The following is a 26433-nucleotide window of genomic DNA, read 5'->3' as shown; positions in this document are numbered from 1 at the left end:
ACTGAAACCATGGTATAAATCCTCCTTTACGGGTCCAGGATGCTTTCTTATTTTTGAAGGAAAAATGTTTTTTTTTAAAATACATGGTCATAGCGAGGTCACCCACCGACCCAAATCCAAACACATCCTCAAACATTCACTTTCCTCAAACAAATTAGAAAACGCAAACTAATTACGCATGATTTATTTTATTGCAAACGCAAGCAACAAAATTTTCAATCTAGAGAAGTGACAAAAAGTTGTTCTATTCTTAATACATTTAAAACTGCATTATTGTAAATAATAGCATTTATGTACTCATGTAATGATTTTTATGTACTCATGTAATGAAGTTTTGAGTTTGTACTTTTAGCTTGTTAATCAATCCGTTTTTATCCGTGTTTCAATTTTGTGTCAATATTAGAGCGATCGATAGGGGGTAATTTTACCGACCAATCAGAAGAGACACTAAATGTAGATTCTACGTCACTTCTTGTTTTGATTCGATCGCAGTAAGAACACTCGGAACTACTCGGATGTCTCGCGCACTCGACAATAACCTGAATTATGGTTAGAACGGTACCTGGTGAAAACGGCACCTGGTGAAAACGGCACCTGGATTATGCAAAACGGCACCTAGTGAAAACGGCACTTGGTCAAAACGGCACTTGGTTAAAACGGCACTTGGTCAAAACGGCACTTATAGAAAAAAGTATATATGTAATGACAATTTGATATATATATTGATATATATTTGCATGTTGGCATATAGATATGTACAGTTTATAATTTTTTTTTTCTGGGAAGGGGGGGGGGGGGTCCATTTTTTTTTCCAAGAAAACAATATATATATATAAGTGAATGTCCTTATATTTTTACATATTTTTTTATTCCTTAAATGTGCAAATTTAATTACTAAATATGAAATAAATTTCTTTTTATTTCATTTCTTTAAAATCTGGTATTAATATCCATATCGTCATTCTCATCTTATAGCCTCCTTTTTATAGTAAAGATATAACAGCATTGTTTTTTTAATATAACTTTATTCATAAAAAAACATCAATAAGCAATAACAACATCATCTTTTATTACTTTGAAATTCATTAATTAAAAATAGACAAGCATATAATTTTTAATTTGCTTATCTATAAGTAAATTCCTATAAACCTTGATAATATGTAATAGCTACTATTAATGTAAATTATTTTAAATAATAATGATGATATTAACTTTATTTTGTATTACATTATCATAAAATAGCATTGTTCTCATAAGATGTTCAGCAAAAATCACATCACAAAACTATTAAACATCACAATCACATATAGCAATCATAAAATAGCATTGTTACCAATGCGAATAGTTACATGCACTGCAAACATATAAATTAAGTTTTCATATTCATACAATCATACAATCATCAATAGGATATGTACATCATAAGATGTTCAGCAAAAATCATATCACAAAACTATTAAACATCACAATCACAATCACGTCAATAAAGTTCAGTCGGGAAAATGGAACACCTTCCTTAATTCAGTTCATCCATATTACTGGGCAGGGGGTCCATACACAACGGCGCACTCCTTCAGTAGATGACTTGCAGACAGGCTTCTCTCGCAATACCGCTCCCACAGATTGAACAGCTTCCCCTGGATCTGCCTGCTCTTCTTCCTTTGGTAGCGCTGGAGTTTCCCCTCTGTAACCAATCGGAGCTGGACAGGAATATCGCTGGCCTCCGCGTACAACTCCTGGATTAAATGGTAGAAAGGCACAGGTCCCCTTGTCAGGATCTGCAAAAGATGATCCCAAGGAGACGTGAAAAGTGGCATCAGCTGCTGGTGGCTGCCCGATGCTATCTTCAACATCTGGTGGCTGCTCGATGCTGTCTTCAACATCTGGTGGCTGCTCGATGCTCTCTTCAACTTCTGCTGGACGCTCATCGAAATCGTCTACTGCAGCCTGCTGCAAATGAAGTTATAATTGTTAATTTAATGTATTTAATAAATAATTATTATAACTTTAAGGCACAATATCACTTTTATTATGAATATTATGAATAAATGTACTAAACAAAGAGAAAAAAATATTTATATATAAAACTTTTGTCCAATTTTGATTTTATAAACAGTGAAATATGTTGAAATCAAATTATGTTTATACCATGGAGCATTGGCTGCAATTCCACTCCAGCTCATCCGAGTTCTTCACCAATCGACGATACTGGTCTCTGCTGATCCCTATAATTGATAATTTGAAAATATAATACGATATAAAATGAATATTAAGGCTTCTTGCATTACATCCGACATATAAAAGATATAATATAAAATAATTAAGGCTTCTTTAACTTCATTGATATAAAATAATTAAAGCTTCTTAAATTACATTGATCACCATTTAATAAATATATTTTCTAGATCTTGACCTTAAGAAATATCTAATAAATAGAACTTACCAGTGTTGCATGTTCTGTGCTGCCATAAATTACATGTATCACACTGAATGGCCTCTTGTCGGGGATGTACAGTAGTTTTGCAATGCAAACAGTTGTCTGGAAAAAAAAAATCACTTTTCAACATTCACATGTATATAATGTAATTTTCTCAGTAAGGAAACATACAATGAGGTTTTAACAGTGATTGATAATCAAGTACTAATTTATCATTATGCTAGCTATTACTTAAGGTGGAATGTCCCTCTGATAAGACAGACAAATCTTCTGATAAGAGAGATAACTTTCTTCAGACATTTTGTCATGAAATTCAGTGAATTGTCATGTCAGAGTTGGCAAGTTTCATTCTTGAGAATAATTTCAGAATCAACTCAAGCAACCCTATTCTATGCTACAAATGTTGATTTCTAGTTTCTATTGCTAGTATGTTGATTAATTATTTATAATAGTTTACTTAAAACATCTATACTTAGTTCCTTTAAACAGTTTAAATTGAGAAATATCTATCTCTTTAAGTAGATTTCTTTTAATTGTAAAGAAATTTCAGATGCAGTATTGTTTATAAAATTTAGTTAATATTTTGTTTCATTTAAAATTTCGTACAGAAATATTTCTTCTTAAATATTTTAAAATTTTATTTTGGTTTTGTTGATCATAATTGGGTTTAGATTACATACAGACATACCGATTAATCAAAATATCACATTTTACTTAAATGCTTACTATGCTTAAATTTTAGATGAATGGATTTTGAACAATTCTAAATAATTTTAATGTGTGAGCAAGTACAATCCCAACTTCAAATGAAACGAGATCTTTTAAACAACTTAGACGCTCTATATAACTTCGATGTCAACCAAATTGTCGATAACTTTAGTGATATCTTCATGAATTATTAAATTTTATAATATCAACATTGTATTTTTCATCTGCAGTTATATATAATTTTTTGGCACTTCTATATATAGTAATTTGTAGAAACTTAGAAAATGTATACTTATTCAGATTTTATGAATACATAAGTTTTAATTAGTTTTTCTAAGATTTTTACAAGTGTGTGCAATGCATATTTTAATATTCAATAAAGAATAGTGAAACACACAATAGTACATGTTTGCAAATTGATAATCAGCAGAATGGGGGAGGTGTGAAATGGTCTTTTGTTTCTTATTCCTACATGTGTATTCTAAGTAAACATTCACTATAACTGGCTTCTAATTAGTCATCTGTAACTGGCACCTTATAACCCCCCCAAAATATACATGTAATAAGTTAAAAAAAAAATTAAAAAAAAAAGATGAATAAACCAATTTGTTGAAAACTTCTACTATATGACACATACATTATTTTGAATATGTTGTACAAATGAAAAACAAAAATGCTATAAAATTTGTGTCAATACAACTCTAAATTATCTTATTTTTTAAAAATGTTGAAAATTATGAAGTTTAAGGTATTAAGAATATACATCAATTAAATACTATACCAAACAAATCTTAACTAAATCATCACTTTACTCTTTTGCAATATATAATACTTTAAATGATTTCTTTCACAATCATAAAAATTTAATTATCAAAAATTTATGATTATTAAATACATCTTAAATGCTAAATTTATAATTCTTGTATATATACCACCTAAAACTACCCTAAATTTGGCATCATCATGAAAAATATAAGAATTTTTTAATAACTAGCTTAAATATATTTCTTAACTAACTGAACTACTACATATACATATAATGATTTCAAACTACATTATTATTTTCATAATGTTAGAAAAATAAACTAAATAATTATTGCCTACTATTTTTGCATATATATACCACCTTAAACTACCTTAAATTTGCCATTAATTATCTTGAAAAATATAAGAACTAAATTTTAAAGAACTTTCCTAAATATTTCTTTACTAATTGAACTACTATACGTAATGATTTCCAACTACAATATTATTTTTTATAATGTTTAAAATATATAACTGTAAGGTATAATAAGTAATACTAATTTTTCATAATTCTTAACTAATAACTTACCCATCTTTCTTCTTCTTTTCTTCAGTGTAGAATGGTAAACAGGGTACACCAACCCCAAATTCCCGGCAGTGTCTCATCATTACCCCCGTAATTATGCAACCACTAGCTACTTAATAATCCCTTTGATCAATCAAAGAAGAAGACTGTTGAACACATATTATTTTAATTGATAGCAGTACCAAATTAAATATCAAAGGATCATAATTAATTAAGATTTTGTCCAGTTTGTAGAAAATAATTGACAGATAATTTACAAAACATTAAAAAATCTAACTATTGTATAATAATATATTTTAAAAGGAATTAATTATTTTTTTTCTTTTTTTTTTTAAATATTTTTTGTAAATTTTTATCAGTAATAATATAAAAATATATCATGTTATAAATTTAACTGAGAAAACACCAATTTCCCATATAAACAACTCAGGAAATAACAAAATAGAAAAAAATGAAATAAGTGCCGTTTTGACTACTCTCAAGTGCCGTTTTGACTAGGCCTAAGTGCCGTTTTGAATATTTCCCAAGTGCCGTTTTCACCAGGTACCGTTTTGACTTGTACCCTCACATCCGAGGTTTGAATGGAGCGAAGCGGAGTCAGCCGAGGATTGCCGATTGCAGTAAGAAGGGTTTTCCAAGTGTTGGAGTTTTACAAACTGAAACTCTTGTTTGCGATCGATTTTTTATTTGAAAAATAGAAGTGCGATACAGAAGTATTTGTGAACAATTGGTTATTTGTCAAATCATACGTATATCCATCAATGCCTAGGAAGCGACTGAAGTTCCCTCTCGTAGGACGAATGCAAAGGAGATAATGAGTGTGCGCCATCTGGGACATTCGTACATGTATATTCTATAGGCATTGAGTGTTCTTGAAACTTTATGAATGCTACTTGTGATGTGTGCAAATCAAATCTGGATTGTAAAATTTTCATGTTGGACATTGGGTTTAAAGGAGGTCTAATATGCATATATTATATGACACGAAAACTAATACTTGTGCAGTGCGTGGGTTTGAACAGTTGAATTAAATTAGCAGAGCCCCCACCGCGTGTCTGCCTCAGAGTGCCCGATGTATTCTGTCGATAGCTCGTTATCACATTTGGGAGTCGGAATTCGGCGTCTCATCATAGAATTACTGCTGCGAAGACAACCTTGGGCAATCTCTCTTAATTGTCATTAACTTTTGGAGGGACCTGTCATACCTAAAGCCGGATGGTTTGCACATTGCCTGTAATAACCATAGATCAGCTCCAATTAGAGAGTATTTGAGGGGTGCAGTATTATGCCATGCCATTGACAAGGCTAGTAATTCATAAATATTCCATGTAATTCATATTCAATGGAAGCAATAATTAACTATAATAATAAATAATTCTTCCAGTACCTATAATCCATGATGATATTGTTTTGGTGTCACAGTGTAGAACTCCAAATCAGTAATATAATAAATTTATGATAGATCTATATATAGTCTACAAGTCAAGTGACATTTTAATGATTTACCTTTAATTTCATTTTTTAATTGACAAAATGTCATTATATCATGGAAAGCTTTTAATATAGGTATAAGGGAAAGTTATTTACTTATGAAATGACATGCACACTTTGTTCGTGTTATGTCTTGGTATGCTCTTTATCTTCTTACTACGTGTGGTATGCTCTGCATTGTAGGGGTGCAGAGATAATTTAGCTTTTTGTAATTGATGATTTCCCATTTCTTTGTGCAAATTGGTGAGTTAAGGGTATGCATTGTAAGTCACTCTGTGATGTGCATTGTTAGTCATACAAGTTGATGTAAAGGTATGCATTATAAGCCACACTATTATGTGCATTGTTAGTCATACAAGTTTATATGGTATGCATTATAAACCACATTATTATGTGCATTGTTAGTCATACGAATTCATAAGGTATGCATTATAAGCCACACTGTCATGTGCATTGTTAGTCATACAAGTTTGTAAGGTATGCATTATAAGCCACACTGTCATGTGCATTGTTAGTCATACAAGTTTATATGGTATGCATTATAAGTCACACTTAAGTGTGCATTGTTGGTCATACGAGTTTATATGGTATGCATTATAAGTCACACTATTGTGTGCATTGTTAGTCATACAAGTTTATAAGGTATGCATTATAAGTCACACTTAAGTGTGCATTGTTAGTCATACAAGTTTATATGGTATGCATTATAAGTCACACTATTGTGTGCATTGTTAGTCATACAAGTTTATAAGGTATGCGTTATAAGCCACACTATTGTGTGCATTGTTAGTCATACGAGTTTATAATGTATGCATTATAAGTCACACTTTACTGTGCATTGTCAGTCATACAAAGCGATATGCATTGTGAGTCACTTGAATGTACACTATAAGTTATATAATCTTTTATTTAATGCATAATTCAAAAATATAAATTTATGCACTATTGAAAGAAAACCATTGGTATGCATTATAAGTTGCACTTTAGCGTGCATTGTTAGACATACATATGAGTGATTTTGTTTTTGTAGGGCCGATTTGGGATCGAAATTCATCCCCTGTCCTAATTGAAAATATATGATAATGTCTTTTTTCTCAAAATGTAGTGGAAGTTTTCCCAAAGAAAAACTACAAAATATGTGTCTGATCAAATTCGGTTTGTTTAGGCATGTTGGATATCTTCAAATATTAGTTTTTGCTTACCCCTATTAGTTCTTGATGCAAGTAATTAGATAATTCATACCAAGAAAAGTCTTATTTGGTTATAACAATTGTTTGTTGATTGAGGTAAAACAACGATAAGAACAGAGCTTTTCGACAATGTTTTTTAAGTGATATATGCATTCGGAGTCACCTTAGTGTGCATTTTTAGTCATATCTCTTTACTTTAACATATATATGCATATATTATTATGCATTGTTGAAACATTACCGGATATGCATTATGAGTAACAAGTTAGCATTCTTAGAAATACATGCGATATATATGCATTGTAAGTCACCTTAGTATGCATTGTCAGTCATATCTCTTTACTTCAACATATATATTTGCATAATTCATGTATGCATTGTTGAAACATAACTGGGTATGCATTGTAAGCCACACTTTAGTGTGCATTATTAGTCATACATATGATATATGCATTGTGAGTCACCTTAGTGTGCATAGTCAGTCATATATTATCTTTTTACTTCAATGTATATATTATGCAAGGTATGCATTGTTGAGGCTTATCTGGGTATGCATTATAAGTCTCACTTCAGTGTGCATTGTATGTCAACTCATACAGGATATATATATGTGCATTGTATTCTGTTTAATGTGTATTGTCAGTCAGACTTTTCTTTTACGTCGACGTACACATATGCCTAATATGCAATTTTCATCTTTGGCATGCATTATAGGTCACACTGGCATGTGTATTGTTAGGCATACATATATAGTGTATACAAAATGATCAAATGAGGTATGCATTGTAAGTCGCAATATATGGTGCATTGTTAGTCATACATATCAAATCAATACAGGTTGATAAAAATTTGAATCATATATCAGCAGTTCATTCAATACATATTCAAGCATTTTATTTGGCTTGTTATATTTGATACTTATTTCTGACAATTTTTTAAAACTGCTGCAACTAAGAAAGTTTATTTGAACACTTGGCAATTGCTATGTTCTGACACATTTCAGATTTTTTGCAGGAAATATGTCAAAGAGAAGCAGGTGTATGGTGTCAAAAGATACATGGCAAGGAAGGAATCCACACGAAAAAAGTCGAAAACTGGTGAAAAACATTGACTATGAAAGACTCGCTGCTGAGGTACTAAAACAACAAAATCAGTCAACAACGAGCAGCAAGGAGTCCGGATGACCATTCCTAGCAGAACTATTGAGCCAACTTCATCTTCGAGCACTCCCTAGGCAACCCCTCCTACACAGAGCACTATTCAGGCATCCCCTCCATCTACTCGGAGCACTATCCAGACAACCCCGATAGCTACTCAAAATACTGAAAGGTCATCAAGCAGGACAATAAGGGTTGGACACTGTGTCAGGAAGTCAAGATGCCTCAGTGGAGAAATTGGTGACCAGTGTATTGGAAGGTACATGTTCAGGGGAACATATCAAAAAACGGACAATCTCATTTCTTTATCTGATGGCATCCCTTAGGAGCATCAATTTCAGTCAAAAATAAAAGGGTTTGGGTAAATATGGGTGAAGAAGTTTCTGGCCAAATCATGAAAATAATTCCTTCACTTGGACAGTGACTTCAGTTACAATTATTGAACAGTAGAATTCTTAATTATCCCTCTTTTAATGTAAACAATAGACAAATACCTTTTAAGTTTTCATTTGTATCTACTTAGAGAAATTTCCAACTGACGCCCCTCATCAATTATAGTATCTTACACTGGTTAAGAAAATGTGTAAATTACACGGTTAGGTGATACAAAAACACGTGGAACACAGTTCTTCACTTGGTAGGATTGGTGGCCCCTTTTTTCAATCAGAAACCTTTTAATGATTTTCGGGTCATCCCCATAACATAAGATGTTCCAAAATTAGATCCAGGAAATTTAGGATAATCTATTACCTTGGCTTATCCCAGAAATGTTTCCATAAATTCAGGTGTTCTAGGAGTCTGAGGGCACTATGTTTAATTGATGAGATCATTAAATTATTTAGCAGGAGGAATATCTCACATATTACCTGGTAGATAATTTCTTTTTTATTGGTACAACCATTTCAAGAATATATTGCATTGGTATAACAATGTGTTTGTACGTGTCCAAATTAAAGATGATTAAAACACATTTCCTTCAACTACATAGTACATTTGTAAGTATGCTATCAAAATTAGCTCTGTTGCTTTGGAATACTGATTGCCTGGGGCTGAATTACTTAAAGTAAACATAAATTTGAATGATACTAGGTTTATGAAGAAAGTATGCAGTCTTTTATTTGTCTGCTTAGTTTTGCATGTGCTGTATACGTAAGTAGTTCCCGGAAGGACATTCCTAATGCGACCAATCAAGTTTAACTTGAGGGTACCAAAAACCTATTTCTTTACAATAAACTCACTTTTGACTGAAGCAAGGGCAGCTCTTGACACTTGGTAATATTTCATTGAGTATTACAATGGGAAATATATACTTCTTTCCTACTGATGATTATCTTTGCAATACCTCACACTTTTCACCGATGCCTCTGGGTCAGTAGATTTTGCTTCAGTCTTGGGGAATATTTCACCTTTTCTAGAAACAAGCATCAATACCACATCATCTCTTGATAATGTAAACACCAGTGGCTTAAAGCAATTTCACTGCATCTTTATCAAATAGCACAAGAGCATCTTAATGTCAATGAAGCTGGAAGATTTTTAAGTCTGGTCAGCGGTTTCAGTTGCCTAATACCTATTTCACCTATATTTTTATGCAATTTCATTACTCATTTATTTGCCAACAAATACTCAACTAATAGCATTTCATCCCACACATGTGCAATAGGGTTTATACACAAAATAAAAAATCTTGCAGATCCAGCATAATCTGTTCTTATTAAAAGAATTTACGTGGTCAATTCATTGTGGTCAACCAGTGTCTCATTCATTTGTAAATAAACATCTAAATTAAGCAGTATCTGTCATTGGTCTGAATCAAAAACTATAGGAAAGGCATAGCTTTCGAATTGGTGCAGCAAAGGATAATGCAAAATTGGGATTTTCAGAAAAAATCTATTCAAAAAATGGGGAGATGGAATTCGGATGCAATTAAAAAGAATAAGATTAGAAAGCTTTCATTTGTAAGTGACAAGTCAATTACTTATAGGCATTGTGGGATTTAATTTTTTAGAAATTCGTTGAGTTGACTCTTCAGGCCAGAAGGTGTCTGCTGAAAATCATATTGTCGGCTGCAATCTATCATAAAGTGTAGTTTTTGTGAAGTTAAACCTTCAGGCCAGAAGGTGTCTGCTGAGGTCTATCATGAACTGTGGGTTTGATGAAGTCAACTTCCAGGCCAGAAGTTGTCTGCTGAAAATTATCACGAATTGTATATCGGGTAAAGTTCAACTTTAGGCCAGAAGTTGTCTGCTGATGTTTGGAGAATATCATGTATCGTACACATATGTGGTTATCCATTTACGTTTAATAGGTGATAGCTAAGGTTTAAAGTATGGGTATTGCGATACCAAAGATTGTCTTTTTAATTGCATTTTGTAGACATGTTTTGAGCCAAACTCCTTTAACTTACATTCTAACTTACATGTTAATATCGGTTATTATCAAATATATGTAACCTTGGTGTTGCAATTGTTACCAAGGAAAAAAAAATGTGCCTACCTCTGAGTTGATCAAGTACATCATGAAATAGTCAGATTTGAATGTGCAAAATTATTACTACTCCGTCTCGGTGATTTCTAATTATACATGTAATAGGAATACTGATTATAATGTATGTCCTCGTTATACAAGTTCACTTTGGGTGGCAGTGTGTACAAACATTGCATGCTTGTACTTTGGCAGTTTTTGTCTGCCACCTTTTTTGCTGATTGTTATTTTTTACATTCTGGATTGTTTATTTGGATTTTCTTCATGTAATATGTTACACTGGGGAGATCAACTAATGTTTTGTACAAATTTACACATTCTTTCAAGAGTGATCTCCCCTTTATCTGATGTATCTTTTCATTATCTGCCGTCATTTATACATGTACAATAAATGACAAATTCATCCATCAAACTTTGTGTTTGCGTTACTTTAATATGGATGTGATATGGTCTACATAAATTTAGAAGTGTGTGCAAAAAACTAGCTTCAGTGAACTTGTAAAATTAGTTAAATTACACTGGAGAACATAAAACTGCATTATTGTAAATAATAGCATTTATGTACTCATGTAATGATTTTTATGTACTCATGTAATGAAGTTTTGAGTTTGTACTTTTAGCTTGTTAATCAATCCGTTTTTATCCGTGTTTCAATTTTGTGTCAATATTAGAGCGATCGATAGGGGGTAATTTTACCGACCAATCAGAAGAGACACTAAATGTAGATTCTACGTCACTTCTTGTTTTGATTCGATCGCAGTAAGAAGGGTTTTCCAAGTGTTGCCCACCATCCACCCCGATCATTATTCCACCTTTATGCCATACTGCTAAATTAATATGCAATGTAAAGGGTTAATGTATAAAATGTTTAAAAATACATATATGTTTATATATTTTAATATGATTTTATTTTGGCAGTTGTTTATCTGCCAAGGCAGTTTTTGTCTGCCACCTTTTTTGCTGATTGTTATTTTTTACATTCTGGATTGTTTATTTGGATTTTCTTCATGTAATATGTTACACTGGGGAGATCAACTAATGTTTTGTACAAATTTACACATTCTTTCAAGAGTGATCTCCCCTTTATCTGATGTATCTTTTCATTATCTGCCGTCATTTATACATGTACAATAAATGACAAATTCATCCATCAAACTTTGTGTTTGCGTTACTTTAATATGGATGTGATATGGTCTACATAAATTTAGAAGTGTGTGCAAAAAACTAGCTTCAGTGAACTTGTAAAATTAGTTAAATTACACTGGAGAACATAAATTGAAATGAGTACATTTGTAATACATACGTAGATTATTCAACACACGTTGAACTAAGGAGAATTGACAAACATGTGATTATCGTTTCTGATTCATGGACATTTTGATTAGTTTTATTTAATTCCTCGAAATTAATGTACTGTCTTTGCACGAGTCTCTTTGAGAGAGAGAGAGAGAGAGAGAGAGAGAGAGAGAGAGAGAGAGAGAGAGAGAGGTGTTAATATCATATATTAATATAATTTATGTGGTTGAAATTAAAGATATTTAAAGTAAAAGACAATGATATGGGTTTGATATAACAGGTTAAGGAGGCTGGGGGTCAACAAATTAATCATAAATTAACCACCAGATTTAACTTATTTTTTTACATACGGTATCTTAAGCTGTCAACTACCATTTGGCAAAGAAAAAATTCACATATTTTAGTTTTAAAATTTGATCATTTTTTATATCTTTATATGGAGCTCTTCTTTTAAAGGAGATAAAAATAGTCTGAAAATGGCTGCCACACCCTAGCCTCGTTAATATTATAAAAAAAAATCCTGAAGGCAGCTAGTAAACTAGTCTTCTTTTTGACCGGAAATGTCTGTCTGTTGCCTTCTAAGCTCTGTACCAAATAAGATATTCAGGGTAGGACTGATTTCTGTCATAAACAACAAACTCGCGGTCTGCAAAATCTCCACCATAGGCAACTACACTGTCATGAAGTTTTTGATGAACAGTACATACAGATTTCTTACACGTTTTACAAGGTTGTCTCGGATATTTTTCTTCAGTATCAGTCAGATAAATATCACCAAGACACATTCTCACCAGAAACATTCCCTGGGGATAACTTCTTTGGATATTTCTGATTGCATTCTCTCTGAATTCCCCTCCCAGCCGCAGAGAGGAGGGAACTGGATGCTCTCCCCTGTCTCAGATCAAGACTAGGATTTGCACTGTGAACTATGACGTCAACCTAAATAGAAAAAAAAGTCAGATTATATTCAACAACAATAGAGTTTTGTAAACTCGTACAGATAAAAATTATTTTTTTAAACATTGTTTTCAAACGATAAGAAAATGGTGAGGTTTTTGCATCAATCCTCTGACTGTGAGTCTGACATACTCAAGGTAAAGAGAATTGCCATTACCTAAATGCAAATCTAAATAAGAATTATGACACATAAATTTCCATCATCACCTGGAAGATTTTAGCATTCTTTCATTTCAATTTTTTAAATTTTGAAGCATCCAATCATTTTTTTCTTAACATTACCTTTTGTCTGGTAATATCTCCACCAACAATATTGACGTTAATATTACCAATCTGGAAACCCGATTTGACTTGAAAACTTGATCCTGGGGAACTTTGTTTGGGTAAATAGGTGGCCCCTTCTAATTCGTCAGAATCCTCAGTTGATTCTACCGAGAGAATATTTAAGTTTATTAAACTTATAACACACAGAAAAAGAAGAAAGCAGCACTCATATTACCTTATAAATATATCAAGACGGGTCTCTGCATCAGTATGAAGAAGTTGAAACTCAGCATTTATTTGATTTTTTTTTAAATGAAATTATTCCAGAAATTTGACGAATCTGTTTTCTTACTAACCCTCTTCGTCAGATTCTGAGGTTTCCGACGATTCCGGAGATAAAGAATCAGAATCATCTAATAAACTGCGACCTCTGTATCCAGCCATTCTAACGTGTTCAGTTTGTCGGATAATTGCAGCAGTTTGATATCACGATAGGATACAATTGCATATTATAATCTTTTATATTATAGGAATTTTTATAAATCTTTTGTATCCTTCCTCATATATTTTACTATTTTTGTTCCAAACTGGTTTTCTTCCTCGAGAGAATCTCATGAACCAGGAAGTTATCTTAGGCATTGAAGAGATTGACTGATATAAATGTATCATTTTAAATATTGAATTAAATATTGACTTAGCACTGTTTAATTTTCAAAATTCCTACTGACTAATTACTAATAATTAAATATTTTAATTATGATGTCATTATGCTATTTTACGACTAAGCCACATTATCATAGCAGCCATATTGAAAGTGTAAAGCAAAAATAAAGTTGTATGCATATATATTAACTGATAAGCCATTATTTACACACGAAGTTGTCGACGGTATTTTCAGTTATTTCCCAAATATGGCAAAGAGCACACGGCGGGTGTGACCGGTCGGCAGGAGATGCTTACTCCTCGATGGCACCTGATCCCACATCCGATGTTTCAGCAGTCCTTGTTTGATCTATTTCTGATTTGAATTGTTTGAATGAACGTTTGGGCTTATATGTTGCTTGTTATCTCCAGTTATATTTTGCCGCTAACAGATTAGAAATGTATTTCACATTTGTAATTAGATTTTCGAATCATGCTTCGGGTTTTCCTCATAAATTTCAAAAATTAGAAGTAAAGAATTATTATAATTGATTTCCTTACTTTTAGTGACAAAAAAAACAAAAATATTTTTTCAAAATATTTTATTTCTTCCAAATGACAAGACACTTTTCCCGCCATTTAATTGACCTTCTTGTGTGAAGTTAAAGGTAAAAAGGTAAAAAGATCCCATTTTCCGTATCGTTTAGCCGATATACCAAATAAGAAATTCGGGATAAGACTGATTTCTGTCGTAAACAACGAACTCGCGATCGGAAAAGGCTCCACCATTGGCCACCACACTGTCAAACATCTCATGATGACTTGTGCAAAGAGCATTGCCGCACTTTTTGCACGGGGCCCTCCTAAAATTGGTGTCTCTATCTGTCAAAAAGACATCACCGAGGCACATTCTGACCAAGAACATGGGTCTTTCACCTTTACTATTGGTGCCTATGAACAGAACAAAATATTAGGCTAGTGTTGAAATTCTCAATACAAATGTATATATCCCTGCATGTCAGCATGACATTAATTCTTCTTATTTTTTTTTTCGTTTTTCTTCTCTTTTAAGCAAAAGTTAACTTATGAATTTTTATTTTGTCTGAATCACCAATACTGGTACATTCATTAAATATATTTTTATTTGCATGCTATAGGCATCAAAGAATATTTTTTATACGTTCAATCTAATTTTTTTTTCAAATCTTCTAAATAATATTGTTCAAAAGAACTTTTAAGACCTTGATTGAAAATGAGAACATGTAAAATCTAACATCTACATACACATGAAGAAGCCCAGGATTGTTATATAGCGTGCCATGTACCTGTGTAACCGTGAGACTTTGACGCTTCTTCTGCTCCATAGACCCCGACACCTAGCCGCCCGCCCCCTAGCCTACTATCTAGTCCTTGTTTACAGATCAAATTCACAGCATCGGGTTTTGTACCATGGAAAAAGAAAAACTCGTTTATCTCTGGATAAGTTTGCTTTGTTAAGGATTGGTCCAGATACTTCATAACCTTCACCGGGCCCAGCGAGTTCTGTACTTTATGCAAAGGAGTAAAATTTTCCGCCATACTAGCTTTGCGAAATAATCGTTGACACTCATCGCCGTATTTTTGGAACAAACCAACATTTTCAAGTCGTTGTATACTGACAATTTTTTTTACGGATACAGATTTTCGAAGGGCGTTGGAAATGGAACTTTTGGTAGCTTGATCCACATTTTCAAAAGAGCTACCTCCCAAATTCCAATGTTTTAGTTTTTTGATGTTGGTGAATTTTGTCCAATATTTTGGTGTTCGGAGATCTTCCCTGTACTTCCATGCTAACCATGCCTCTGTGCCTCGCTTTGGTTCGCTGTATGGATGAGAGTGTTCGACAGGATCCGAATGACCTGCTTTACTCACTAAAAGGAAACAATTTCGGGAATCAAAGTAAATTATGCAATACCGGGGTTACATAATTTTTAAGTTTTATTAACAACCATAAACGCAATTCTTTGCACGAAACAGGTAACAGTTCGTGTTACCTGTAAAAATATTTAAGTGATTTCACGGTATATTCCCTTATTAAAGAGCTTAAGTGAATAAAGAAACATTGAAAAAAAAATCTACCTTTTTTTCCGGGACTGGCCATTTCTTCTAAAAAGGCCTACAAAGATATTTTTTTCAAAAGCTGAATATATCTCTTCGATTTGACATTTTAATCTTTATACTTTTAAGGATCTTCGATATTTTTTGTACGGAAAAGCAAGTCATAACAGTACCAAACCTTTTCAAGCTGTTTCAAGTCTGGACTCCCGCCATACAATAAAATTCGTATTTCAGAAATGCTGTATTTGGCTGAAAACTTTTTAATTCCTGCGATAGTACAAGCAGCAGCGACATCTGGTGGAAACTTTAACTGCCCCGTACCTAAAGCCGGGAAAGCGATGGAGTTGTGTCCACGTGATTTGGCCGTTTTCAGACATTTATAGACGAGCTCTTCTAGGATCTATAATTTGTTTAAGAAAAATAACTCTGAGAAAATTTAAGTCCTTCCAGACAAATTAAAAAGAAAAAAAGGACTTACAGTATCTGGTTGTTGTTTACTGCCAGTTGTTCTCGAGTTCCATGGAGATAAGGCACTATGAAATACTTCCTTACAACTTAAATTGTAACCCTTAGTGACAGCAACAAATCCCCAAGGAATTTTACCAAGACAAGTCTGACGAAGCTCTTGTACTAGATTTGGTCCAGCAGCACACACAAGAGCGGAGGACACTGCGGAATCCATGTCGAGTTCCTGTCCAATACTATTGACGATAACATCCACCTGGTACAAATATATCAGTCATTAAATTCTAAAATTAACCAATTTATGTTTGCTTATGATTCCTACAAAATTCTCTGAATAGGAATATGATCAACATTGTTTACAATTCTTGTTTCACCGGTACTCTTCGATTTTAATAAATCTTCGCTTATATGATTCCTGTAAATCTCTGAACAAAAAATGATCCACACTGTTTATAATTGTTTCATCATTGATCTTTAATATACTAGTAAATGCATCATTACATATTTTTCTCAAACATTTGTCTTGCGTTTTGTAGCATCGCAAGTTTGAGAAGTCTTACTTTTTGATCTTGAAGATTTCCAACTGAGACATTCACATTAATTCCGTTGATATTATCACTAAAGTTTGCGAGGGGAATTTCAGGCGATGAAACTTTAGGTTTTCGTTTTGTATTGGAACTCAAGCCTGAAAAAAAGTGGATTAAATGTTTTAAAATTTGTACAATTAAGACAAGTTGGAGCTTATTTTAGAATTATTTCAAAAATTCTTACTCTTCTTTGAGGTTGATTTTGAGGTTGAAAACGAATATTTCATGGCTGCGTTTAGAAAGTCCTTTAAAAGAAATATATACAGAAAATGAATATAAAAGAAATTGTAAAGGTATATTGTGTATCCAACAAATACGGGTAGGTCATGGGATCAAAAGAACGCGTCAACCCGTTCATTAAAAAAATTATACATGCACCTTTTACAATACATTTATCATTGTGATTCTTGTAAATAAAATGAATGTGTTATACTTTTAGACCATTTACGACGTCATTTTAAAAATACGTCGAGTGTGAATGACTACTACGAGGGCTGTTCAATAAATAATGTCCTCGGTGCTCAGAAAGAAGCAAAAGACGCTTTTCAATAATTTAGGTATATTGTGTATCCAACAAATACGGGTAGGTCATGGGATCAAATCCAATGAAGCCAATCTTTTGGTTGATCACGCATCAACCCGTTCATTAAAAAAATTATACATGCACCTTTTACAATACATTTATCATTGTGATTCTTTTATTACAAATGTTTACAATCGTTCCCTAAATCATTAAATGATTTTTCTTACAAACCTCTATGTTATAAAATGAATGTGTTATACTTTTAGATCATTTACGACGTCATTTTAAAAATACGTCGAGTGTGAATGACTACTATGTACACTGTACATGTAATACGCCTTATACATATAGCGTTACACTCTATATACTGAAAACATTTGCAAATGTTAATTTTTTAATTTATTGTTCATTAACATAATTTCAATCATAAAGAATATTTTTGTTCAACGAATACTTTAACAAAAGGTAAGCGAAAAATAAAATTATAAAGACTGGAAGAAAATAAATAACTTAAGTTATTTTTCAATATCGAATCTCAAAAGATTCGATATATGGACCCATACTTTGATATTGATTCAGATCAAGAGGGAAAATTATGCTAAGAAATGCTTAGACAATATTTAAAAAGATAAGAGTATACTAGTTACTATAAGCTCTTCATACAAGTTTTTCATTTGATACCCATTAACCAGTATTGATGAAACATTTGCTGATATTTACCTGAAAACAACTACTTTCTGGTGAGTATATAACAATGGACACAGATGTGACCGTTCGTGAAGCATAATTTTCAATGCATTCAAACATAATTTCAGCAACTCTTGTTGGATTGTATGACAGGTATCCGGTCCCAATTGGTGGGAAGGCGATGGACCTGTAACCGTCAGCATCAGCCTGATCCAAACACTCTGTCACCAAGTCTTCTAAAATCTGGAAAAAATTTGAAATCAAATTTGATATGAAATAAAAAAAATCCTTTCAGTCTAAAATCGAGTTTTTTTTAACCATTTAACTGTTTGTATGAAAATTGCAGTTGCGTCTATTAAAACCTTGATTACAGTTAAACAACATGTAATATGCCCTATAACTATATTCTCGCAATGCCAACCTTGAGTCGGTGGCAATGTGTTGCGAGGATGCATATGCCATATTACTAGGAAGAATTTGTTTTAACGAGTAGTTTTAGTTTCAATGTTTAAATTCATTAAATGTTCATCTTATTTTGGCAAGCACAGCGTTCCAATTGTTCAAAACCAATGCTCATTAAATATAATTTGATACTTCTATACAACTTGAACATTAGTACCTGTTCGTCTTTTTTAGATGTATACTTGGTCAGAACTCCGTGATATATTGCCCTACAGGCGAGGTGTCCTCCTGTTGTGACCGCTATTTCTCCTGGGTCTAATTTCCTAGTATAAGTCTGACGACACTCCCTCTGAATGCCACTCCCTGCCGCGGCCAGGAGGGAACTAGAAGCCCTCCCTAAGCTCAGATCGAGACGAGGATTCGTAGTGTTCACTATTATGTCAACCTGCATAGAGTAATTGAAAGTTCAGAAGACAAAGGTAAGTTATTTTAGATTTTTGTAACTAAAATTTCACCCAGACTACTACTGCTACTTCATCAATTTTATCTATGTAAGGCGAAGTTTAAAAAATACAATAAGTTTTTAAAGAATGGTTATTTTTAAAAATAAATTTAGATGTTAAGGTGACTAAAACATTTTTAATAATTCTATTGATTTATCTCTAAGAAACTTTAACCTTTTGTCTGGTAATGTCTCCACCAACAACAGTGACCGTTATATTGCCGATCTGATACCCCGAGTTAGCCTTGTCCCCAGAACCCCGAACCCTGTGTTTGGATAAGTACGTGGCTCCTCTTAGATCCTCCTCCGAGTCTTCAGTTGATTCTGAAAGTGAATTAAATTTTCTAAAACATACAAAACGAAATTTAAAATATAACTTACAATGTATGATTTAAATTGCCCCTGTGAAACCTGTGTACAGTATAATGTCAATCGGATGCCTTAAAGCCATCATATTCATATATGTGAGTCGACTCACTTTTACCAATTTCAAAACTCTATATACTGCATAAAGTTGCACATAAAATCTGACAAATTTAAGCAACATAAAGAAGACAATTTTTGTACACGGAATCTCCAGGATTGTAAAATACGTGTTCCTAATACTTAAAATAAAAACTAGACAAACAGTTTTCACTTCCATGTTACAAATAATCATTGCTCGATTACGTACCTTCATCGTCGAAACTCTCAGAATCAGACGATTCAGACGACGAAGAATCCGAATAATCTAACAATTTACGAGACCTGTATCTGTAGCTAGCCATCTGACTTGTATATTGATGCTGGTGACAACAAGTGGAAATCACAAATGGAAAAAATGCACTCCTACTCCAGTTTTACATTTGTAATCGGTATCCTTCCGTGTATGTTTCAATATGTTTTCCTCCAAGTTTCGCTCAGGCAAAGGAACTTTTTTCAGCGATTATTCAATGGACAAGGAAGAAAAAAAATACATGAAGAACTTGGATTTAAATAGTCCGATTTCTTTTGAATAATAATGTTTTTGGCTTATTTTTCTAATAAAATAAATTTCAATGAAATATGAAAATAATATTAATTTTAATCCGTTTCACCAGAAATAAAGAACGAGTGTTGCAACCACTATTGAAATAACGACCACTATTGAAATAATTATATCAATAGTGGTTGAGAGTGCATTTCAATAGCAAACATAGTTAGAAACCACTATTAAAATACGACCACTATTGAAATAATTATATCAATAGTGGTTGAAAGTGCATTTCAATAGCAAGCATAGTTAGTAACCACTATTGAAATACGACCACTATTGAAATAATTATTTCAATAGTGGGTGAAAGTGCATTTTAATAACAAACATAGGTAATAACCACTATTGAAATAATTATATCAGTAGTGGTTGAGAGTGTATTTCAATAACAAACATTATAAGTTATAACCACTATTGAAATACGACCACTATTGAAATAATTATTTCAATAGTGGGTGAGATTCATTTTAATAACAAACATAGGTTGCAACCACTAATGAAATAATGTTCACTTTTGAAATAAAGATTTCAATATGAACTATCAAAATAATTATTTAATCACTTTTGAAATTATAGTTTCAATAACCATCTAAAACTTCATTTTAGGATGGATGATACAAACAAAGTATGGATGCCTGGATTGGCACATATTTTTTCACATATATTTCATTGAAAATGATGCAAATAATAGAGAATATAACGAAATTGATGTTCAAAGTTTTGCTCAACTAGAATCATCCTTATCAATTTATACACTTTAATTATTAATCTATATATTTTTCACCCCCAAATCCAATTTTTGTGAAATTTTGGTTAAAATAATAAAAGTTACGCAGTGAAACTTTACTTTCAATACTTGTCGTATTTCAATAGTAGTTGAAACCTATGGTAATCATATTGAAATGCACTCTCACCCACTATTGAAGTAATTATTTCAATAGTGGTCGTATTTCAATAGTGATTTATATCTATGTTTGTTAGTGAAATGCACTCTCAACCACTATTGAAGTAATTATTTTCATAGTGGTCGTATTTCAATAGTGGTTATTACTTATGTCAGTTATTGAAATGCACTCTCACCCACTATTGAAATAATTATTTCAATAGTGGTCGTATTTCAATAGTGGTTACTAACTATGTTTGCTATTGAAATGCACTCTCAACCACTATTGATATAATTATTTCAATAGTGGTCGTATTTCAATAGTGGTTACTAACTATGTATGCTATTGAAAAGCACTCTTAACTACTATTGATATAATTATTTCAATAGTGGTCGTTATTTCAATAGTGGTTGCAACAAACGAGTACGTTTTTTCATCATGGAAGAATCCAACAAACCCTTTCGTTGCACAGGCCTGCGTGACTGTGAAATTCGAAATAGCCTCTGACATTAAAAAACTAGACATTTTCGAATCTTTGAATACTGTGTTATGTTCATTTTCTTTGTTTTTTCTTAAGATTTGCGATGTATATGTGTGTTATTTGTTAAATAGCTTCTATATAACACTATTTTTTCAGTAGATTTAAATCGTATATTTGGTCCAGTAGGTTGTTGTGATTGCTTCGGGAAATATATGTATTCTAGTAAAGTTTTTGTTCCTCGTTGTAGGAAGAATGTGGAACAAAGTTCAAGTGACTAATTCGAGGTGATAGGTCAACGGCATGTTTACTTTAAATGTACGTGTAACTAAATAATATTGATAAAGTAGAAATTATTTCTAATTCCTTGCTTTATAATTCTTAACGTATGTTTCATATAACCCACAAATTATTTGAAGGTGTGTTCGAAAATGTTTTGATTTTCCCATTTTAGCAAGTATACAATGCTGGAAAGAAATGACTTGAGGTGTACATGTGTTTTGTTACTTCTAAGGTCACAGAAAACCGTAGAGAATGTTGCTGACTCGATCTTTCTTGATAACTCGATGCACATAAGCTGTAAATTACAAATTTTGAGATATCAATATAATTTAAACTGTTTTATGGTGTTTTGGACAGATAAAATCATAGTTCAGTTTCACACTTAACGATATAACAGTCGAATGAATAAGCTTAAATATCTCAGGATCATGAAACTGAAACCATGGAGGTTCACTTCTTTTTTAAGGATAAAAGATGGTTTTTGAAAAATGTATGAGGCCTGGAAAGGTTATTAAGAGAGAAACGTTTTATTTATTTTTTGAACATTTTAATTTTGAAATGTAATTCCCAAGGTTCTAATTATTGCATGCGGATTGTGAAATTTTGTCGACAAAGGATATGTCAACACAATATGCTCAAGAAGAGAACACCCTTGTCTAACAGTTAACATCCAAATCGTTAATTGCAATTAGGTCACTCATTGAAAAGATTTCGGTATCAAGAAATAATTTAGAGGTTAGGAGGTATTTCTGTTATTGATTAAAATTGATTTTAGATGCTTATGATATGTCCGAAAAAAGAAAACAATATCAAATTAGGGCCTTCCAAACTTCATTAATCAACCTAATTTTGTCACTATTTTGATTTTTTATGTGACATAATGTAAATCTTGCCCCAAATCACAGTTTATAAGAATAAAAACAGTTTTACTATTTTTAAGCACCAAATGTCCAGACCCGTGTTTTACAGTCAAAGGGTTATTAAGTTTTCATTTCTTGTACTTTATTAAAGTGGCAAAAAATTTAATCACAGCAAGCTTTTCGTATGAACAATTTCTAAAACGAGGTAAATTATTGACAAACAAGTTGATGAAACAAGAATATCAGCAGTCTCGTTTAAAGTCATCATTTCGTAAGTTCTATGGTCAATACAATGACCTTGTCAGCAAATTAAAGAGGGATATGTGGTAAGTGTCTCAATTGGCCCCTTAAAATGAATATCTTAATTTTACTTTACATATAGCTTTAATTTGTACAGCTATATATGCGACATTTATTGGTCATTTTCATTTTGATCACAATGACGTTATTTTAGAAATATGACATCATAAAAATCACGTTTTCTCGCCATTTATTAGCATATCTTGTATAAAACTGCTTATTTTCAAGCAGTTTTTCTTCAAGAAAATATAGAGCGCAGCTTAGAACAAGCTTTATATTTTTACCAAAGATGTATCTATCCAATACTAATTATTGACAGAAAAACATCAAGAAAAAGGCATATTTTTGGGTTTTTTGTTAGATAGCAAAAATAGCATTGTTTCTCATGTCATTTACAGCTAGTGAGTGCATATAAATGTGAAAAATAAATTGGAAATATTTCTAATATAATCTCCTCTACAAAATAAATATCAATTAAACATATCTGAATGTCATTCTAAAATGTTGACTTTTAGAGGGCCAAAATTGGCTCTTATCATATATACTCCTTTATCATTGAGGCAAAAGCTGACTGACTTTTTTCATACTTATTGTTAGTCCATTATTTATACATTGAATTGACGACGGATTTTCCGTTATTTCCCGATCATGACAAGGAGCACACGGCGGATGTGACAGGTCGGCAGGGGATCGTCACTCCTCCGTGGCACCTAATTCCACCTCTGATGTTTTGCAGGTCCGTGTTTGCTCTGCTCCTATTTTGCATTGTTTTATGAAATTTTAATATTGAATACTTTTCTTTATCGTTATCTTAAATAAATTTAGGCATCTTTTCTAAAATACATCATTGTTCAGATCCCAGTCAGTGTAACTGTGAGTGTTAAAATGAAGATTGCAGTTGCACCACCAAAGTCGAATCGATTTTTAGATTACTTAATTTTGAAGATCAAAGCTTGAGGGAGTCTTATCCTTCGATAACGTACAAAATTTACAATTGTTTTTTTTTCAAAATACTTTTCACAGATTACAATTCATTGAAAGAAATTAGAATAAATAATAGATTTAAAAATTTAAGAGAACTTGTAATTATTTTATAATCTAATGCATTTCTTCATTCATTTACACACACTCAAAGATCACACCGACGCACACTCTTCCTCTCTCTCACACACCCTCACCTTATCTCACATTCACTTCCCCTCAAAAACAGAAGAAGACAGGATCTGATCATGCATCCATGATTTATTTTATTGCAAAATATTCAGTGAAATTAACCTGTTCTCGTATACATGATAAATTTATTTTTACATTGAACTGAATAATACATATAACACGACATTTATGCTGTAAGCCAGGCTAGCGGGAGCAACTGGCGTTTATTTAAGAAATAAAGTCCGCGTTTTCGTGAATGTTGCAGAATAACCTCCGAGGTCGAGAAATGTTGTTTGAAAGATAAAAGCCGAGGCGTTATCCGAGGCTTTTATATTTCAAACAACATTTCGAGACCGAAGAGGTTATTCTGCATCATTCACGACAACAAGGACGTTATTTCTATTCTCCCAAGAACGATAAATACGGCTGATCGTTTCCTCTATAGAGAAACGAATTAGGTCACCATGTCTCGATTACGCTGTTCCATTTTACACCAGAGGTAAAATTTGTTTGCTTACCTGTGTATAGAATGCAGACGATTTGCGCTTTCGTTACATTAAAAATAGCCTTTTTAGATTACAAATTTGTTCGTAATATGTATTGATCAGTTAGAATGAATATACAATAACAAAATCATGTTCCTGTTTTACTGCTAAAATCACGTTGTTTAATGTGTAGGGAGGTCCGTGGAATAGCCCCGCTTAGCTATAAAAACCGACATTCATCAGAATTTACAGTGTTTATAATGCAAAAGACGACATATCGATGCGGTCTAAACAAGTATTTCATTCTACAGCCAAACATGCATTTGAATTGTTCAGATTTGATACGTATTTCTGATCTGATAATTTTTTGATGACGTTCGTGATTAATTGGAGAATAATGTCCGGCGGTTTCCTTTGATGTTTTGAATAATCGTGGTAGAATTGATAATAAATAGCAAACAGGCATACATTAATGTGTATGCGATCAATAAAGTACTGCAATGTTTTTTGTTTATAACTGTACGTTACATGTTATGCATATTGCATTAACCCCTATCAAAGACATTAAAAACCACCCAGGAAAAACATAGACGAGTAACTATGGAAAACATTTGTCCATCGCTATTCAAATAATGTTTCAAGGGTATTTGAAGTTGATGGGATTGTTAAATTAAAATGGCGTCCCATAATTTTGTATTTTCTTATGCCACAGCCAATACTCGCCACAATAAATAACTCAAGTATAAATTTTAAAATTGCGTTTTGTGTCATTTTCTCTGTATATATAATGTCTCATCGGACGTGCGTTCTTTGCAGTATTGGTATGCATAAACACCGTATATAACATGTACGGTAAAGCAGAATAAAAAATATAATTATTATGACAATAATGTTGTTAATATTATAGATCTATATATAAATGTACTCATTTAAATAAAGAGACACGTATAAACAAAACACATGTGCATTATGCAGAGCACTGGCTTAGAATGGTCCAACATCTTACAAAATAGTAAAAATACCACCTTCTCATTGGCCTCCCTTTGGCCACGCCTATCATAAACAGGCATTACCAATAAAATACGTTCATATCATACAATGTGTTCCCGCTATTCTACGGAATGCGGGAAAACTATATGATATGGATTTGACACATCAGGATTATACAGTCCAACATTTACATTTGCAAATATCTTTCTTAGATGAACCTATTGAACAGAAAATATGTTCAATTCTGTGTGAATGTTATTTGGGGGTCAGAAGTCATAGCGAGACCGAATCACATCTATAGCGATGTGTTATTTTGTCTGCATATTTTCTGTCACGGTGCAACTTGTTTTGGAACGTTTCTAAGTTAATAACGATGAAAAGGATAAAATGATAGACAATATGGATATTTTTCAATACAGAGATGTATGATAATTCTTTTTTTTGATGTGAATAAGGTTTTGAATACTGTAGTACTATAGATTAGCTTTAAACCGCACTTAGCTTTTTGACCTGAAATTCCTATGTGGTTATGTAAACTAAAACAGGCGATACCGCCGCTTTCGACTTCAAATATTGTAAGAACTTATGAAATAGTTAGATTATTCTCAGCAGCGATCATTGTTCTTTCACTTTCTTCAGATATTTCTTAAATTGGATTGCTAAATATGAATGTAATCATTCAAATGTTGGAGCGAGGTAAACTTAATTTGACCAAACAACTTCTAGGTCATTGCGCGTCACAACATAGCAATACGATGGCCCGTTCGTGTT

At 32.4% G+C, this 26433-nt stretch overlaps 2 protein-coding genes and 2 long non-coding RNA genes across 4 annotated transcripts in view; 1 reads left to right on the top strand and 3 right to left on the bottom strand.

The window, feature by feature from the left end:
* Window positions 1-20003, bottom strand: part of LOC134264270 (protein mono-ADP-ribosyltransferase PARP15-like) — a 30758-nt gene extending 10755 nt beyond the window's left edge. The window contains exon 1 of the mRNA XM_062746572.1: window positions 19893-20003. Coding sequence (XP_062602556.1) covers window positions 19893-19986 — 94 coding nt within the window. The 5' untranslated portion in view covers window positions 19987-20003. The remainder of the gene's footprint in view (window positions 1-19892) is intronic.
* Window positions 1775-2523, bottom strand: LOC134264213 (uncharacterized). Its single transcript, XR_009991475.1, has 3 exons — window positions 2444-2523; window positions 2149-2225; window positions 1775-1950 (listed from the first exon to the last, which is right to left on the bottom strand). It is a non-coding gene; the product is annotated as an uncharacterized LOC134264213 (long non-coding RNA).
* LOC134264321 (uncharacterized) lies at window positions 6121-11952 on the top strand. Its single transcript, XR_009991496.1, has 2 exons — window positions 6121-6209; window positions 8171-11952. It is a non-coding gene; the product is annotated as an uncharacterized LOC134264321 (long non-coding RNA).
* Window positions 12075-13766, bottom strand: LOC134264290 (uncharacterized). Its single transcript, XM_062746595.1, has 3 exons — window positions 13671-13766; window positions 13333-13478; window positions 12075-13032 (listed from the first exon to the last, which is right to left on the bottom strand). The coding sequence occupies exons 1-3, from the start codon at window positions 13756-13758 to the stop codon at window positions 12865-12867; spliced, it is 402 nt and encodes a 133-aa protein (XP_062602579.1). The 5' UTR covers window positions 13759-13766; the 3' UTR covers window positions 12075-12864.
* Window positions 20004-26433: the final 6430 nt, after the last annotated feature.

Source organism: Saccostrea cucullata, unplaced genomic scaffold (genome assembly GCF_032062105.1).
Source record: "Saccostrea cucullata isolate Sc308-1 unplaced genomic scaffold, CSIRO_AGI_Scuc_v1 ctg2987, whole genome shotgun sequence".
In the NCBI taxonomy this organism is placed as follows: Eukaryota; Metazoa; Mollusca; class Bivalvia; order Ostreida; family Ostreidae; genus Saccostrea; species Saccostrea cuccullata.
Note: the sequence above shows the minus strand (reverse complement) of the source record. Positions and strands in the feature narration are given on the sequence as shown.